A 15,173-nucleotide genomic window follows, 5' to 3' on the forward strand; every position below is an offset into this window, starting at 1 on the left:
ACGCGTCCATGCGTGGAATTAAGACGTGATATTTTTTTTAACATTTTCAAAATATCAGCAGATCACGTAGTTTATAGCACATATAGCGGGGTTTTGTCATCTTGAACATAACTTAATACCTCCCCCGCCACTCACAGCCAAACTAGTCGATACCAGAACTAGTCTTATCGTAAAGTTTGAGAATATTAGGAGACTTTTCCAAATTACTTACGGACTTTTTGTTATTTATGGTGGCTGCAAAAGGGGAGAGGCATGTTAAATTATTTTCTAAGCACAGGGGAAAGACTTGTGTTTTTTATTTTGGCTAAGGGAAGGGATATAGAACTTTAAATGGCTGTAATTTGTATTGACTTAACTGCCATTTTCAAAGAAAAAAGATGTTTTGTTCTATATTATTGTTGTTCGCTTTGGCATTTTTGTACTTTCCCATACTAAATAGATGTGAATGTCGTCATACTTAATAATAATTAAATAAAATAATAAAAAAAGAAAAAAAAAAAAAGGAGAACATTGGGAGACAGGCATTTAATCGAGCACCGATAGAATGGCAGCCTGTAAACGACCTTTAGTTTAGCTACTTAACGCTAACTTTATCACTTCTAACTCCATGCTATTGTGCCTGCAGTAGCCGGGGCAATCTATTGGATGACAGGCAATTAAAGGGCAACATTTAGGTAACTGCAACGTCCCGGTTTTATGGGTTGTTACAGCAGGATAGCTCTGTATTGCATCAGGTGTAGATTATGTATGCTAGCTTGGCTAGCTGCTAGCCTGAAGTGGTTATATCATGGATGAAACTCCAATGTTCTATGAGTGTGTTATCACTAATTAATTACGTGTCTTTTACAGATTGAAAATGATTACATTTGCACCTGGAAGACGCATCATTTCTGGGGTAAGACAGAATTTGGCTGTTGATTTATACAGTTTGCTCTCTACATATACACAGAGGTATTATTGCAATTATTATTATTATTTGAGTAAAAGTACAGATATCTTACCAGGAAATGACTTTGGTAGAAGTTAAAGTCCTCTTTTGGGATATTACTTGAGTAAAAGTCTTAAAGTATCTGATATTTACTGCACTTAGGTGTCAAAAAATATTTGCATGATGTTAAACATACTTAAGTATTGAAAGTAAAAGTAAAGGAGTAACGGACTGTTGGTCATTTATAAGGGGGGAAGGGGGTGGTGCAAAAAGGAAAGGCATGTTAAATAATTTTTTTAAGCACTGGGAGGGACTTGTGTTTTTTTTAATTTGGTTAAGGGGAGGGGCAAACAAATTTAAATGGTTGGATTTTAGTTATTTTACTGCAGATTTTGCAAATTTTGTAATAAAAAAATCACCAAAATACATCATATATCATAGCTAGAAACTGTAAAAAGAGAAATTACCGTTGGATTTTCAAATTCACAATGGGCTGTGGACACATCATGTCCAAGAACGCTTCTGTCAGAAAAAAAAACCATAACCAAATCTGAGCTTAACACAGTGATGTTTCATTAAAATACCTTTTCTTCTACGTCTCGTTTAAAATTTGGCCAAAAATAAAATGTTTGCGCTAACTAACCAGCATGCACGGCAAGAGTGAAAACCAAGGCTTTTTACAAGTCATTTCATTTCATTTATTTATTTATAAGGACAACGCACATTACAGACATACAAGCAACATGAAGCGGCAACACACAGCTTAGCATTACATGCAGACATGCAGAACAGCAATAGAGAGAAAACAAGTTAGCAGCAGGTTCCAGGATTTTGTCTTTAATTTTTAGCGTTCAGACACCAAGGGGTAAGATTTAAAAATCTATTAACTAATTTATGGTGGGGGGAATACTGCATTTTCCACCAGTCAGTCGCGAAGGCTCAAGGAAAAATATTTGTAGCTTCAGGGAGGGTCAAAATACGTCATAGTCACACCCCAGCCACCCTCTCCGCTGATAAGTAAAGAACAGTCCTTAAATGCTGTTAAAAAGAGAGAATGATGAAATTTATTTCTTTGTAACATGAACACCATCTTAAAAATGGAGTATATATTACATTTGATGAAAAACAGGGTCTACTAGTCTTAAAGAATTAAAAGAACAAAATCCAGTTTTCCCTCTCTGCTGTTCCTTCATTTGTCTGCCCTTCCCTTCCTCCATCCTTCTTTCCTTTCTTCCCTGTTTTGCAGTAAGTAACTAAGATGCTTAGGGGAAATGTAGAGTAAAAGTGAAAGTTGAAAGAAATATAAAAGCTCAAGTAAAGTACAGATACTCTCAAAAAATAAATAAGCGTATCACACCACTGATTATATACACAAGTCTTGATCTTTATGCACTTCTATGATTATTATGTTCTCAGGTTCCAGTGTGGAGATGTCTTCAGCAGATACCCAGAGCACCAAACTACACAACAAAAGCTCAGCTGCTGTTTCACTCTCACGCCTCCTCAGTGTTAAAGCCATCCAGACTCACTCCCACCAACAGGTTGCTGAGCATCAGGCCCGTGAGCTGGCCTGCTTCACGTCTCTGCCACGGGGATTCACAAGGCACCTCAGAGAGAGGCGAAAGCAAGGAGGGTTTCAGTTTGAAGGCCCTCACCCAGGCCCCCAAACCAGCTCTCTACCTCGGCTTCTCTGGGCTCCTCCCGTTCCTGTCCGCCCCTCTGCTGATGGCTGCCACACAGTCCTTCTACCCTGAAGTGGCGTATGCTCAAGTGGTCTACGGAGCGTCTATAGTCTCCTTCCTCGGAGGTGCCCGCTGGGGGTTTGCCATCCCTGCTGGTAGTCCCGCTCAGCCTGACTGGATGAACTTGGGCAACAGTGTGGTGCCTTCACTCATAGCCTGGCTGGCACTGCTCTGCAGGGACAACATTGCAGAGGGAGCTCTGGTAGTCATTATGGGACTGGGTCTCTCTCTGCACTACGACCTGACTCTGCTGCCTGGCTACCCGTCCTGGTTCAAAGCCATGAGAACTGTCCTCACTCTGGTCGCCACCTTCTCACTGGTTGCTACCCTGGCAATTAAAAAATTCTGCACCGAGAAGAAGATCAAAGAGATTCAGAGCTGATTTATGAGGACAGTTTGTACTTTACTCCATGTGGACTCAATAAAAATGTAAAATTATGTGCAGACAGTCTGTGTTTTATACTGTACACAAAGAATACTCAACTTACTTTTCCTGGGGGCAACTTTTGCAAAATGACAGGGGGCTAATTAATAAATAAACAATGAAAATTATCATTAAATGCTTGTTTTCAACCTTTCAAAGTTTGCTGTCCTCACTCATCTCTTTCCAAAAGGTAAATCCAGTCACAGCAGCCCCGCAAAGGTTAGGTGTACACAGGGGTGTCTCTAGGATCCGAGAACACTGGGAGCCTATCCCAGCTGACATTGGGTGAGAGGCAGGGTACACCCTGGACAGGTCACCAGACTATCACAGGGCTGACACATAGAAAGAGACAACCATTCACACTCACATTCACACAAGTACCCAGAGTAAACCCACGTTGACATGGAGAACATGCAGACTCTGCACAGACGGGCTCCCCCCACCCTGGGTTCGAACCAGGAACCCTCTTGCCGTCAGGTGACAATGCTCAGAGTTACATACAGCACCATTAAGGCCAACTGTTCCCAAACATCCTCACCAATCTGTCTCCCTGCTTCTTTGATAATTTTTTTATATTCATCCTAAAGAGTCTCCAGTATATGATACAGAGCTATATAATCAGTTATGTAAAGATGTTGTGTTTTCACACATCACAACCTCAAGGTCAGAATCTATCACAGTGAGTTTTACTGGTAAATGTTCAGTGTAAATCCAGGAGTGCTTAGTTTAGTGGCAGAGCTGCAGTTTAGTGGTCCTATATGTTCTTGTTTGCACAGTGCAGAAAATCTCTTGCAAACATATACAGTCAACTCAGGATGTGTTTGTCTTATAGGTTTACAGATGAGGGTCCCCTGAGCTGAGCCCTCTTTTAAAGGTCCAGTGTGTAGGATTTAGTGGCATCTAGTGGTGACGTTGCAGAACTGAAACTTCTCCTGTGAGCTGACAGTTTAGGAGAACTATGATGGCTGCTGAAAAAAACACCAATGGTGCTATCTAGAGCCAGTGTCTGGTTTGTCTTTTCTGAGCTACTGTAGAAATGACATGGCAGACTCCGTGGGAGAGGACCTGCTCTATATGTAGATAGAAACCACTTTTTTATGAGCCATCCATCCATCCATTTTCCTCCGCTTATCCAGGGCTGGGTTGCGGGTGCAGCAGGCCAAGCAAAGCACCCCAGACGTCCCTCTCCCCAGCAACACTTTCCAGCTCCTCCTGGGGGACCCCAAGGGGTTCCCAGGCCAGATGAGATATGTATTCCCTCCAGTGTGTTCTGGGTCTGCCCTTGGGCCTCCTACCAGTGGGACGTGCCCGGAAAACCTCTAACTGGAGGCGTCCAGGAGGCATCCTGATCAAATGCCCGAAACACCTCAACTGACTCCTTTCGACGCGAAGGAGCAGTGGCTCTACTCCGAGCTCCCTCTGGATGTCCGAGCTCCTTACCCTATCTCTAAGGCTGAGCACAGAGTAGTGACAACCAGGGAAGTAACTCTAGTGAAAAGAAGTGAGGGGGCAAATGTGTCTTAACATTTTGCCTCATGCTGTTAATTTTTACAACAAATAGAACAATAAAATGCAGGCGAAAATTACTGACTTGGTGTGCAACGGCCTTAAATCTCAACTACAACAAAACAAAAATGTGACTTTAAAATCAACAACAATCTTCAGCAACTCATTTTGGCCACTTGTATGCACAACCTCATTTTTTCGGTCACTACAAAGCTCATGACCATAGGTGAGGGTTAGGACGTAGCTGGACCAGTAAATCAAAAGCTTCGCCTTCGCTTTTATGAGCACTTAGCCATTTTTGTGCAGCCACTCCAAGAACTCTTAGTTGAAAATCTCGTAACTTTCCAGAAAGGTGATGATGTCACTGCCGCTTCTTTAGCTAGGCTACTGTCACAACAAAAACAGAAAAGCTAATTATTTTGGGAGCAGATCAGCTGGTGGACACTGGATGTTGCTAGTTAGGGTTGTGCTTTTATCACCGTTCACTCTGTAGGCTTGAAGCATACTGGGTAGTCAACCCTTGGCCCTTGTCCCGTGATTATACACGAATGAAAACATGTTATATTTAATTTCTGCCAATAGGTGCCTTTAAATCCAACGCACTGAACCTTAAAAATATTACATTATAACAATCTTAAATGAAGAGACAGATAAGTCAATTTTAAACCCAGCACACACATAACCCCTTTATGAGTTTATTAAATCTGAAAAAGCAAACAGTAAAAGACGTTATCACCATTGTGTAACATTAATATTCTGCTGTTTGTAAAGGGTTAGCAGGAAGCACTGTTACTGTGCATTGGCTCCACTCAGCTGCAGATGTGACGAGCTCCAACATCAAAACAGGAAACATAAGACAACTTACTGTAAAGAAGGTAAAAACATTTCTATATTTGTGCAATGTCTTATAATAACTACATTGTGTGTCTCAACATCAGAGAGTTGAAATGTAAATGAAATGTAAGTTCTGGTAATGTCAGGCGCCACTGATGAGTGAAATGATAAAACACTTGGATTAGAGTGTGTGAGTCGTGACTAAGAGGCACTATTATATACAGTATCATATATACAAAAATAATCCAGTGAAAATTACTGAGCGATAACTGCACTGGTGTGACAACAGTGGTGCGTTGTTCAAGTTCATAATCATTTACAGGAATTATGGAACTCGGGTTCCATTATTAAATAGGCTCAAGTGGTTTGAAAAACCTTCCAAGTAGCAATGCACTCACCTCATACATTTTTTTTAAAGGGACAGTTCACCCCAAAATCAAACATACATATTTCTTCCTCTTACCTAGTGCTATTTATCAGTCTAGATTGTTTTGGTGTGAGTTGCTGAATGTTGGCAATATCGACGATAGAGATGTCTGCCTTCTCTCTAATATAATGGAGCCACATGTCACTCAGCTTGTGGTGCAGTGATACAGTTGGTGGGTGTAGTTGGGTAGAAAGAAAACAGTTCCTACATGAAACTGCTCACACCTTATCACTGTGCAGAAGGAAGCGTGCATCTACTCATGAACAAGATGGAACCAAGTCATTGTTTTGCAATTCACAAGTCTCAATTCTACGCACTCAAGTCCCGAGTCCAGGGTTCCCACAGTCATGGAAAACCAGGACAAGTCATGGAATTTCACAATCACATTTCCAGGCCTAGAAAGGTCATGGAATTAGTAAAAATCATTAAAAGTTTTGGGAAAGTCATGGAATTTTGTCATGGAAAGTCTTCCATGGATAACCTTCCATGTAATGTAACATAACAGCAAATTTATTTTCTGAAGCTGTCGACATACACAGCTCAAACATGCATCAATGTGTCATGTTTTTTACCATCACGTACGTTTCGTTTTCTCCCTGCGTTCCATCTCTCCCTCCATGTTTGCCAGCTAGCTCAAATTATGTTTGAATATAGTTTCAATCTGATATGTTTGAAAAGTGCCAGGCAAGAAGGGCAAGAAAAAATAAAAGACATGGAAAAGTTTTCAAATTTTGTTCATAAAAATTTGTGGGAACCCTCTAAGTCCTAAACTTGGAGCTATGGGTCCTGAACAAGTCATATTACACTGTTCACCAAATGTAATGCCATTTTAACAACTGAGTAATAACACATTAAATTCTCAAAAATCATACATGCTTATGGGGCGCCCAGTAGCCCACCTGGTAGAGCAGGTCTCCCATGTCAAAGGCTGTGTCCTTGCTGCAACAGCCGCAGACTCAATTCCAACGCACGGCCCCTTGCTGTGTGTCATACCCGCATTCTCTCCCCCTTTCAAACTGTATCTGTCCTATCAAATAAAGGCAAAACAGCCCCGAAAAATATCTTAAAAATGAGCTTATTTGATTAAACAAGTTTGTTGGAAGTTGTTGCATCTCGGTCTGGAATTTTTAACCCTCACAGTTTGCTAACTGCAATTTGTTTTTGTTGACCAGCTGTAGTTTTCCCAACCAACGAGTCTCTTCTAGTACCATTATATTGTAGAGAAGGCAGACGTCTCTTTGGCTGATATCTCCAACACACAGCAACTCACACCAAATTAATCTAGACTGATAAATAGCACCACAGTTAAAAGGAAAAATATGTATTTCTGATTTTGCGGTTAACTGTCCCTTTAACAAAAGAGAAAAGAAACTTTAAAAAGTGCTTTGACATCTTGTCCAAGGACTGTTCGCACTGTGTTCCCTATAGGACTCTCACACTTGAAGAAAAAACTCTGGTCCATCCAAAATAGAACTCCTCAGCTGTGAAAAATATCCTCATCACAAGGATCGCTTTGTCTTGAAAAGTGTTTCCACGGATACTCTTGTAAAAGTATTTCATGATGATGAGTCGTGTAACAGTACAACCAGTTTTGGCAGTTTTCCAGTTTCAGTCTGTCATATGATCAAGGACTGTCAAATGTTCTGGACAAAAAAAAGAAAAACATGTCTTATCGATGTATAAATAACACATGATCATGTGAAAGCCTACTTGAGACAGAAACACATTTCTGTGTTTCCTAAGGTGCAGCTTTTCTTCAGTTCATGTAGGTTTGGGATGATATGGACGTTCACAGTTTGGATGTCCCAGGTGATCAGAGCACAGCCAGTCCGCCGTCACAGCGGCTGGTGATCATGTTGCCCACTTCAGTCCAGGTGTCCAGGTGAGGGTCGTAGATCTCTACAGAGTCCACTGTCACCGGGGCAGAGAAGTCTCTGCTGGCGGCCCTGCCACCGACGGCATACAGCAGCCCGTTAACTGCTGACACTGACACGCCTGCGCGAGCTGTCGACATTGAGGCCACCTCGATCCATTTCTCCTGTAGAAAGACAAGAACAGAGGTGAACAGAGCATTCGGACACACAGAAAAACTGACTGAAGACTAAACTGTTCCTCTGTACCTCTTCTGGACAGTACTTCTCCACTGTCTCCAGTGCACCCAGCGCCTCATTCCAGCCACCCACTGCGTAAATGCAGTTATTGAGGCAGGCGACGCCCACATAGGCTCGACGTGTGACCATGACGGGCAGGGCGCTCCATCGGCGGGAGATGGGGTCGTACACCTCAGCTGAACGCAGCTCCATTCCTTCGTCACTGATTCCTCCGATTACATAGATAAATCCTAGCAGAGAAAACCAGGTGGAGTTATGAAGGTGGGGAACACAGTTAGTACAGGCACTTAGTTTTTTAGACACCCCTACCCAAGGTAAGACAAATCATCATAATGACATGTCTTCATGAAATGGACAGTCGTAACAGAAATATTTCATATAGCAGAATACAGCAAAGAGTCATGATAAAATATGCTATCAAAATATTGACTCACCCCACAGGCAAAAACGTTTTCACCTATTACTTGGATTTAGTTCAAACTTGCGCTAATTGTTTCTTGATATCTGCCGTACACCTCCAAGCAATATGAATATTAAAATGTGTATTTATTATAAAACTAGAGCCTCAGGAATTTTAAACACAAAGTTGTCATAGTCAGAAATTTCACTCAAATCTTTAAAAGAGTTGACAAGAGAAATAATAAAACCAAAGAAGCTTCACGAGACATTGCAGAGAAGTACTAAATCAGAAATCGTGGATGAGAAGGACTCCTGGACTGACAGGTCTGTCACTCAACATCAGTACATGATGCCCCTGTACTTCCCTGTCCGACTGCATTCTCAGCCTATGTTAGAAAATTGCCTGTTATGAAATTAACTCAGCAGAACACCGTGAATTATGTGTTTAGTCATCAGGGCTGGGAATGTGTCACTGATTTACTGTACTTCTGTCATTTCATATCTAATATAAAAATGAATCCTGGAAGTTATTTGTTTTATTACTACTTTATGTTACTGAGGTCTGCTGATAAATTCAGCATTGTGTTTCACTCAGTAGAACCCTGATTTCAGAATTAGACATAAACACACACATACTTGCTCCAAAAAGTCTGGTCACCATACTATGATGAAAAATTTAAATCCTTCTCTTAAGACATTAAACCTTTGTTGATGACCGAGTGCATGCAGTTATCCTGTTTTTTAATATAATGTTAGTTTTCAGACTGTAAAAAGTGAAGGGGTCCAAGTTATGCTCCTGGAGAAAACAGGATTTAGTCCAGTGCTTCTTTACCAAGTGTCAAAGTCATAACAGTGTGTTACAACACTTACAAGTTGCACTGGATTGTACACATATTTTTTCTCAAAAAAAGAAGAGGAACCCACCTTGTAGCTCGCAGCAGCCAAAGTAGTAACGAGGAACTGCCATGCTGCCGATGACCTCCCACTTGTTCTCCTCTGGGTCATATCGCTCCATGGTCTTCCCGATCTCAGAGCCAATCCAACCGCCTACAGAAGCACAGCACAATCATCAGCGTATGATTTTAGTCTGATGTTTCCCGAGATGCTGCTTATTGACGGAGCTGCACTTAGTAAATATTTACTATTCATTTTCAGTTCACAAAATAATTTTGTTGGCGCTATGTAGCTTTTTGTTCTCCCATTTTCCACGTTGTTTTAATCCAATATTGATGAGATTCTATCACCCTAACCAGCTGTGTCATTGATTGTAATTTTCTGTTTCCTTCCTTTACAGTCTCCAAATATTACACGCCTACTTCTGAATACATTTCTGGTTATTTTCACAAAAACAGCTTTACCTCATTTCAGCATTAGGTCTTCACAAAGTCATCATTTTTCATTTTTAGTTCAGTGTATGACAGATCGTGTTTTCAATAACACTGCTACTATGTTCACTCACTGTGCTTAAAGGAATACTTCATACGTCATACTGCTTGTACTCTGTGTTTTAGCCCATAAAGGTCTATGATCACGCCGGCGTAATCAGAACCAGTGATGTTTTCAAAGCACTGTAACAAACTAACTAGGTCACCTGTAGCGCTATTGCACTCCAAAGTGCTGATTTGAAACTCTCTCCCAGTTTTTGTTTGACGTTGATAGACCATGTAAAACTGGAGATATCATAGTTTTAATTTGACAGTACAAAAATATGTATCCATGAGTAAAATGGGGATGTTAGTGGCGAGAGTGTTTTAGTAGGAAGAAGAAAGAGTGTTTCAAAGAGAAGAAGAAAACTGTGCCCCATTGTATATAGTTTGAAATATTTGTATATAGTTTGATTACATCTCAGTTTTACCTCTTACATTACATTTGCACTATTGGAACTCTGGGAAAACAAAGCACTGGTGTAGCTCTGTGTGTAATTTTGCACACAGTTTGTATCGAAGAGTTGTATTAACAGTTTTACTATATTTCAGGCGAAACGGCCAAAATAGGCTCAGACCCAAAAGGGATAAATGAGGCTTGGATTATACTGCAAGAGTTGTGTGAGAGTTGTAAACGGTTGTTTGCATGTAGTTTTGTTGTTGTTAAACGCGGCCCCCTATGACTTCAATTAATCAAGAATTTTCTCCACTTTTGGATTCGTCGTTCACCATGGAGGCACGCCCGAAAAACAAGTTTTCTTACTGAAGTCAATGTGACACGGGGTGAGTAATTGACATACAAAAGATCATTTGAGGGGTGAAGTGTTCTTTTAAAGGAGCGCTCCAGAAATTTAGTGTTACACTTCCATGAAGTTGGAGGACTCTCAAAAGACAGATAGACAAGAAAACAATCAGTCAAAATTAAAGCAGCAAAGGCTGACATATCCTGACTTATAGTTTATCATAGGGGATCCTACATTCCCCATAATGCAACACAATAGCATCTTTTATTAAACCTTCCCCAACTGGTTTATGTCACTGATATCATTTAACCTATTACATTACACACCTTCTTTCACAGGCTGAGTAGCAATAAGGTATGATTATCAATGTGGTCGTCATGTGGGAAATCTGTAGACTGCCTCCTCAAAACTGAACCACCAGTCTGTGCTGTGTGTATTTAGGTTAAACATGCTGCTTATGTGGCATTTACCAAGTGCATACAGAGCTCCGTGGCAGGGGCAGACGCCAACTCCACAGCGCGGAAAGTTCAGAGATGCCACAGCAGCCCACTGCTTGGTCACCGGGTCGTATCTCTCAGTGCAGTCAAAAATCATCGAGTCTTTCTCCCCTGGTGAAAAGAATCATTCCTTGTCAGACTGAGGATTGTTGAGGTTCTTTTATTAAACACAAAACAGCCTCAGCTCTCACCTCCCACCACGTAGATCATGCCCTCCAGTACCGCGACCCCCAACCCGCTGCGAGCCTGGTGCAGGGACGACACAGTGGTCCAGTACTGGTTAAAGGTGTCGAAGCGCTCAACACAACTCAACGCCCGGCTGTCACTCCAGCGGCCGCCCTGCAGCCGAGTGTAGCCTCCTGCCACAAGGGAACAAGAACACGTCCAAGATTAAGTATGATTTCTAACATTCTGTATTTGGAAACTCATTAGGTTACTTTAAGGTGGTATGAAACCGAACCTATGGCATAGAGGTATTTTCTGGCTTTTCGTCTGGGTCTCATCTTGGCTGGCTGTAGCTGACTGTACATCTTATTTTCTTTGGGAGACTTTGTGACTTCAGTGTATTCCTTCAGCAGAGTCTGCAGTGCCACCCGCAGGCTGAAGTCTGTAATACCTTATATAAATGTAAACATGGCAAACATTTCAAAATGTTTACAGTGTGTCACCTCGTCAATTTTACAGCAGTACTGTGAATATAACACAATAAATATATAAGGACGGTGCTAAATGTTACGTTTCCCTCACCCTCGATGTACTTGAACAGTCTCTGTGGGGACAGCAGAGGGAAGCGGACTGGTTCCAACACCTCCACGACATGTTTTTTCCTCTTTGCCACATCTTGGAGAACCCAGTCCATGGCTGCAGTAAATACCTGGTACTCATCCTCGATTCTTAGCTCTTCACTTCTCAGCAGCCTCACAAGCTGATCCTTCCCTAGGCCTCTGAACTCATCTGTGACACACACCTACAAGGAGTAAAGGCAATCTGTAAGCATTAAACTTGAAAATTCAGTCTGAGTTAAAGTACTTTTTGCAAAATAAATGGCAAAACTACAATTCTGATAAAATGCAGATGGCGTTTTACTGGGCTTATTTTGAATAAAGAAAAAAAGGAACACTTTTTTAATGTGCATCTAGCTTTACTTTAACAGGGAAACATTGCAGCCCCAGAGTATTGGCAGAGAGATAAAATTACAGAGTGCCTCTTCTCATTTCATACCTCCAGAAAGTGAACGTGGATGTAGTTTTCAGTGAACTCCAGCATTTCCATGCAAGCAATCTGCTCCAGGAACTGAAATATGCCCACACAGTTGGACGGGTCCATGTGGCCCTTGAGAAACTCTCCACAGACAGACACCACCTCGTTCAGCTGCAGCATGTCTGCTGCCACCATCAGCTCCTGGACATTCTCCACTGTCACACTGATCACGCCTGATAGAAACGGGTACATATTTCCACTCAGAAAATGGCACCAAATTTATGCAGATCTTATGAAACACAACGATGAGAATATCAGGATAAATGCAGACCTGTGTATATGAAGTCCAGCAAAACCTCAAAGACTTCAGTCTCCACCCCGAGGATCTGCACCTCCTCTTTATCCGCCTCCCTCATCCCCCCAGAGAACAGAGCGGAGAAGTACGGGCTGCTAGCAGCAAGCACCAGTCGGTGGACCCTGAAGACCCGGCTGCCAACCTTCAGCCCCACGTCGCAGAAGTCGGTACAGAGCCGCATCTTGTTCATCTGGGCCAGGATGAGCCTGGCGTAGCGGTCTGAGGCCAGCAGAGCCTGCTCGGATGCCTGGGTTGCCATGGCAGCTGCAGCATCACCACCACCACAACCAGTGGACACGGAGGTGGAGGACATAGCAGATGGGGCTGGGCTGTGTTAACATGGAGGCTGAACCCTCCTCTCTAGTGTGTCTCAGCATATAATAAACCTGAAAGACACAGCAGCTGATTGTATCAACACCTAAACACACACAGAGTCACTGAAATGCATTAAAGGGATAACTTGGGATATTTGAAGTGGGGTTGTATTGAGTACTTATGCAGGTTGGAGTCTGACACAGAAGCTAAGCAATATACTGCTGTGGATAGGGGTCAGCAACAAAACATATTTTAGCCATCTGAAAAAATCAGTATCAGTTTAATTGTATGCTATATTGAGAGTATTTTCTGAAAGGCTTCAGTTCCTAACCTATGCTCTCAGAAGAGCCACCAGACTCCATTGAGAAAAATAGCAATTTTAGCACGCTGAACACGAGAGCTGCTAGTCTAGCCCTGATTCTGTCTGTTCATTTTGTTATTGTGTGACTTTAGTGAATCTGAACTAACCCTTTTAACCACCAACATCACACAATAACACAAACAAAGTATATTTTCAAGGCAATAGTTGAGCAGCAGCTCCTGTGTTTAGCGACGTTAAATCACTGTTTTTCTCAATGGAGTCTGGCTTTGAAGAGACTGTCTAACAGCTTAATTTTCCCACTGGAAATCACTGTCTGGCATTACGGTAAAGCACTGACAATACTCTCAACATTGCATACAGTTAAACTGATGTTGTTGTTTTTTTTTAGATTGCTAAAATACATGTTGCTGACCCCTCCATGGCAGCACATTACTGAACTTCTGTGTCAGGACTACCCCATACAAACCTCCTTCAAAATAACAGAACTATCCCTTTAATGTTGTGTAACAACACAAAACTATGGCATTATCGGCAACAAAACATAATATACACGTATATAAATGGGCTTTCTGGACTGACTCATTGTAACCCACACTGGTGCAACCATAGTTAAGTTACTGTCAGCCACCATTTTTATATTAGTCATAAATAAGCTCCTACCACCGCCGTTAGCCAGACATGCTAGCCAATAGACATCTCGCTAAGGGTGGATTCAACCATCATGTTCATCAGTACAATTCTCAACTGAAATGAGACAACTGTACAGCTCAAATAATCCCTGCTTAAATAGTGTAACCCCACAGAGAGTTACAGACTCTTATTACATAAAAATATATCTAAATTAGTTTGGTTTAAGCCGCGACTTACCCATAAGTTTACTGATGAGGATGCAGGCAACTTCCGTCGCCCTGCAGACTGTCAACACAGCTTTCTGGATCGATTGCTCTGGTCTGGCAGTTGATGTTCAGTCGTCACTAATCGATCACCGAGAATGTAGCATTATCTGTATCGTTTATTTTTTATCGTTGGTGACCCTCGTTTTCTGTTGTGCGAGACAGAGCTTTAAATTACACGAAGGTAAGTCTTATTAGTTAATGTTTATATATATATATATATATATATATATATATATATATATATATATATATATATATATAAAATAATTTGTTTTTATTTTTGGTCAGTTTACCGACTTGTTTTTTGGCTAAGTTCGTCATAAAGGTTTGCTAGCACCCAACGCCAGATGGCAGTGTCGCCTTTCAACAAGCAGCCAAACAAATGGAAGTCCTTGACAACAAGCCACAGAAACCTTCCATGTAAATTATCATAGTATTCTTAGCATGTCAGCCCCCAGCATAATGGTAATTTTAGATGAAGCCATCCTCCACTGTGTTGGCTGTAACCTCTTCCACTTGGAGGTTTGACCAAGCCTACGAGCTAGCCTACTCTTAGCCAGTGGCAACGGGTAGTCCAGTTTGTTTTAATCAGTAGCTTGACATCAAATTGGTTTAAATATTATGTTGGAAACCTGTCATTACATACAGGACTGCAGCACTGCCTGGACCCATTAGACCTGTCTGGTGCACTGAACTGAGGTGAAAACCGCCTGTGACAGTTACAGGAAAAAGTCCTGTAACTGTCACTTGACTTGTATTTCCTGCTATTTCAATGTGTCACCCAGAGTCTAACAGCCAGTGGTGTAGGTTACTGGAGAATATGTGGTGCCACTAACAGTTGGCTAATTAAAACTCAAAGGTAGATAGATATGTGCCAATGGGAGCCCATGTTCCCTGGCTCAATATCCTTTTAATATGACTCATTTAGGAGACCTTTCAAAGGGTTTTATGTTCTCAGCAGTGTTTTTCCCTCTGTCAAAGTGCTCAATGTATGTTTCCCTGGGTAAATATGCTGAAATCATCCACCTACGACAGCTTAAAGCCTACTGA

The 15,173-nt window shown here is 41.6% G+C and overlaps 3 protein-coding genes across 3 annotated transcripts in view; 2 read left to right on the top strand and 1 right to left on the bottom strand.

Annotated features, from left to right (window-relative positions):
- Window positions 1-531: 531 nt before the first annotated feature.
- Window positions 532-3,113, top strand: LOC117272071 (transmembrane protein 69-like). The gene is made up of 3 exons (XM_033650798.2): window positions 532-674; window positions 850-895; window positions 2,345-3,113. Exons 2-3 carry the CDS (start codon window positions 857-859, stop codon window positions 3,050-3,052), a joined length of 747 nt encoding a protein of 248 aa, XP_033506689.2. The 5' UTR covers window positions 532-674; window positions 850-856; the 3' UTR covers window positions 3,053-3,113.
- Window positions 3,114-5,266: 2,153 nt separating this feature from the next.
- Window positions 5,267-14,211, bottom strand: ipp (intracisternal A particle-promoted polypeptide). The gene is made up of 10 exons (XM_033650099.2): window positions 14,095-14,211; window positions 12,567-12,976; window positions 12,257-12,468; window positions 11,783-12,002; window positions 11,496-11,651; window positions 11,227-11,394; window positions 11,009-11,146; window positions 9,296-9,418; window positions 7,982-8,202; window positions 5,267-7,899 (listed from the first exon to the last, which is right to left on the bottom strand). The coding sequence occupies exons 2-10, from the start codon at window positions 12,901-12,903 to the stop codon at window positions 7,675-7,677; spliced, it is 1,800 nt and encodes a 599-aa protein (XP_033505990.2). The 5' UTR covers window positions 12,904-12,976; window positions 14,095-14,211; the 3' UTR covers window positions 5,267-7,674.
- The window catches only part of LOC117271501 (SH3-containing GRB2-like protein 3-interacting protein 1), an 86,927-nt gene continuing 85,950 nt past the window's right edge, over window positions 14,197-15,173 (top strand). The window contains exon 1 of the mRNA XM_078173173.1: window positions 14,197-14,304. The gene's annotated coding sequence lies outside the window, so the exon portion shown is untranslated. The remainder of the gene's footprint in view (window positions 14,305-15,173) is intronic.

Source organism: Epinephelus lanceolatus, chromosome 12 (assembly GCF_041903045.1).
Source record: "Epinephelus lanceolatus isolate andai-2023 chromosome 12, ASM4190304v1, whole genome shotgun sequence".
NCBI classification, from domain to species: Eukaryota; Metazoa; Chordata; class Actinopteri; order Perciformes; family Serranidae; genus Epinephelus; species Epinephelus lanceolatus.

What these genes read in the sequence shown, in the direction of transcription:
- LOC117272071 (XM_033650798.2), top strand. Translation starts at nt 857, where the DNA reads ATGATTACATTTGCACCTGGAAGACGCATCATTTCTGGG. An exon ending in GAAGACGCATCATTTCTGGG is followed by an intron (nt 896 to 2,344) that starts GTAAGACAGAAT and finishes TTATGTTCTCAG; the next exon opens with GTTCCAGTGTGGAGATGTCT.
- ipp (XM_033650099.2), bottom strand. Translation starts at nt 12,903, where the DNA reads ATGTCCTCCACCTCCGTGTCCACTGGTTGTGGTGGTGGTGATGCTGCA. An exon ending in GCTGGACTTCATATACACAG is followed by an intron (nt 12,469 to 12,566) that starts GTCTGCATTTAT and finishes CGTTTCTATCAG; the next exon opens with GCGTGATCAGTGTGACAGTG. An exon ending in TGGCTGCTGCGAGCTACAAG is followed by an intron (nt 8,203 to 9,295) that starts GTGGGTTCCTCT and finishes TTTCTCTGCTAG; the next exon opens with GATTTATCTATGTAATCGGA.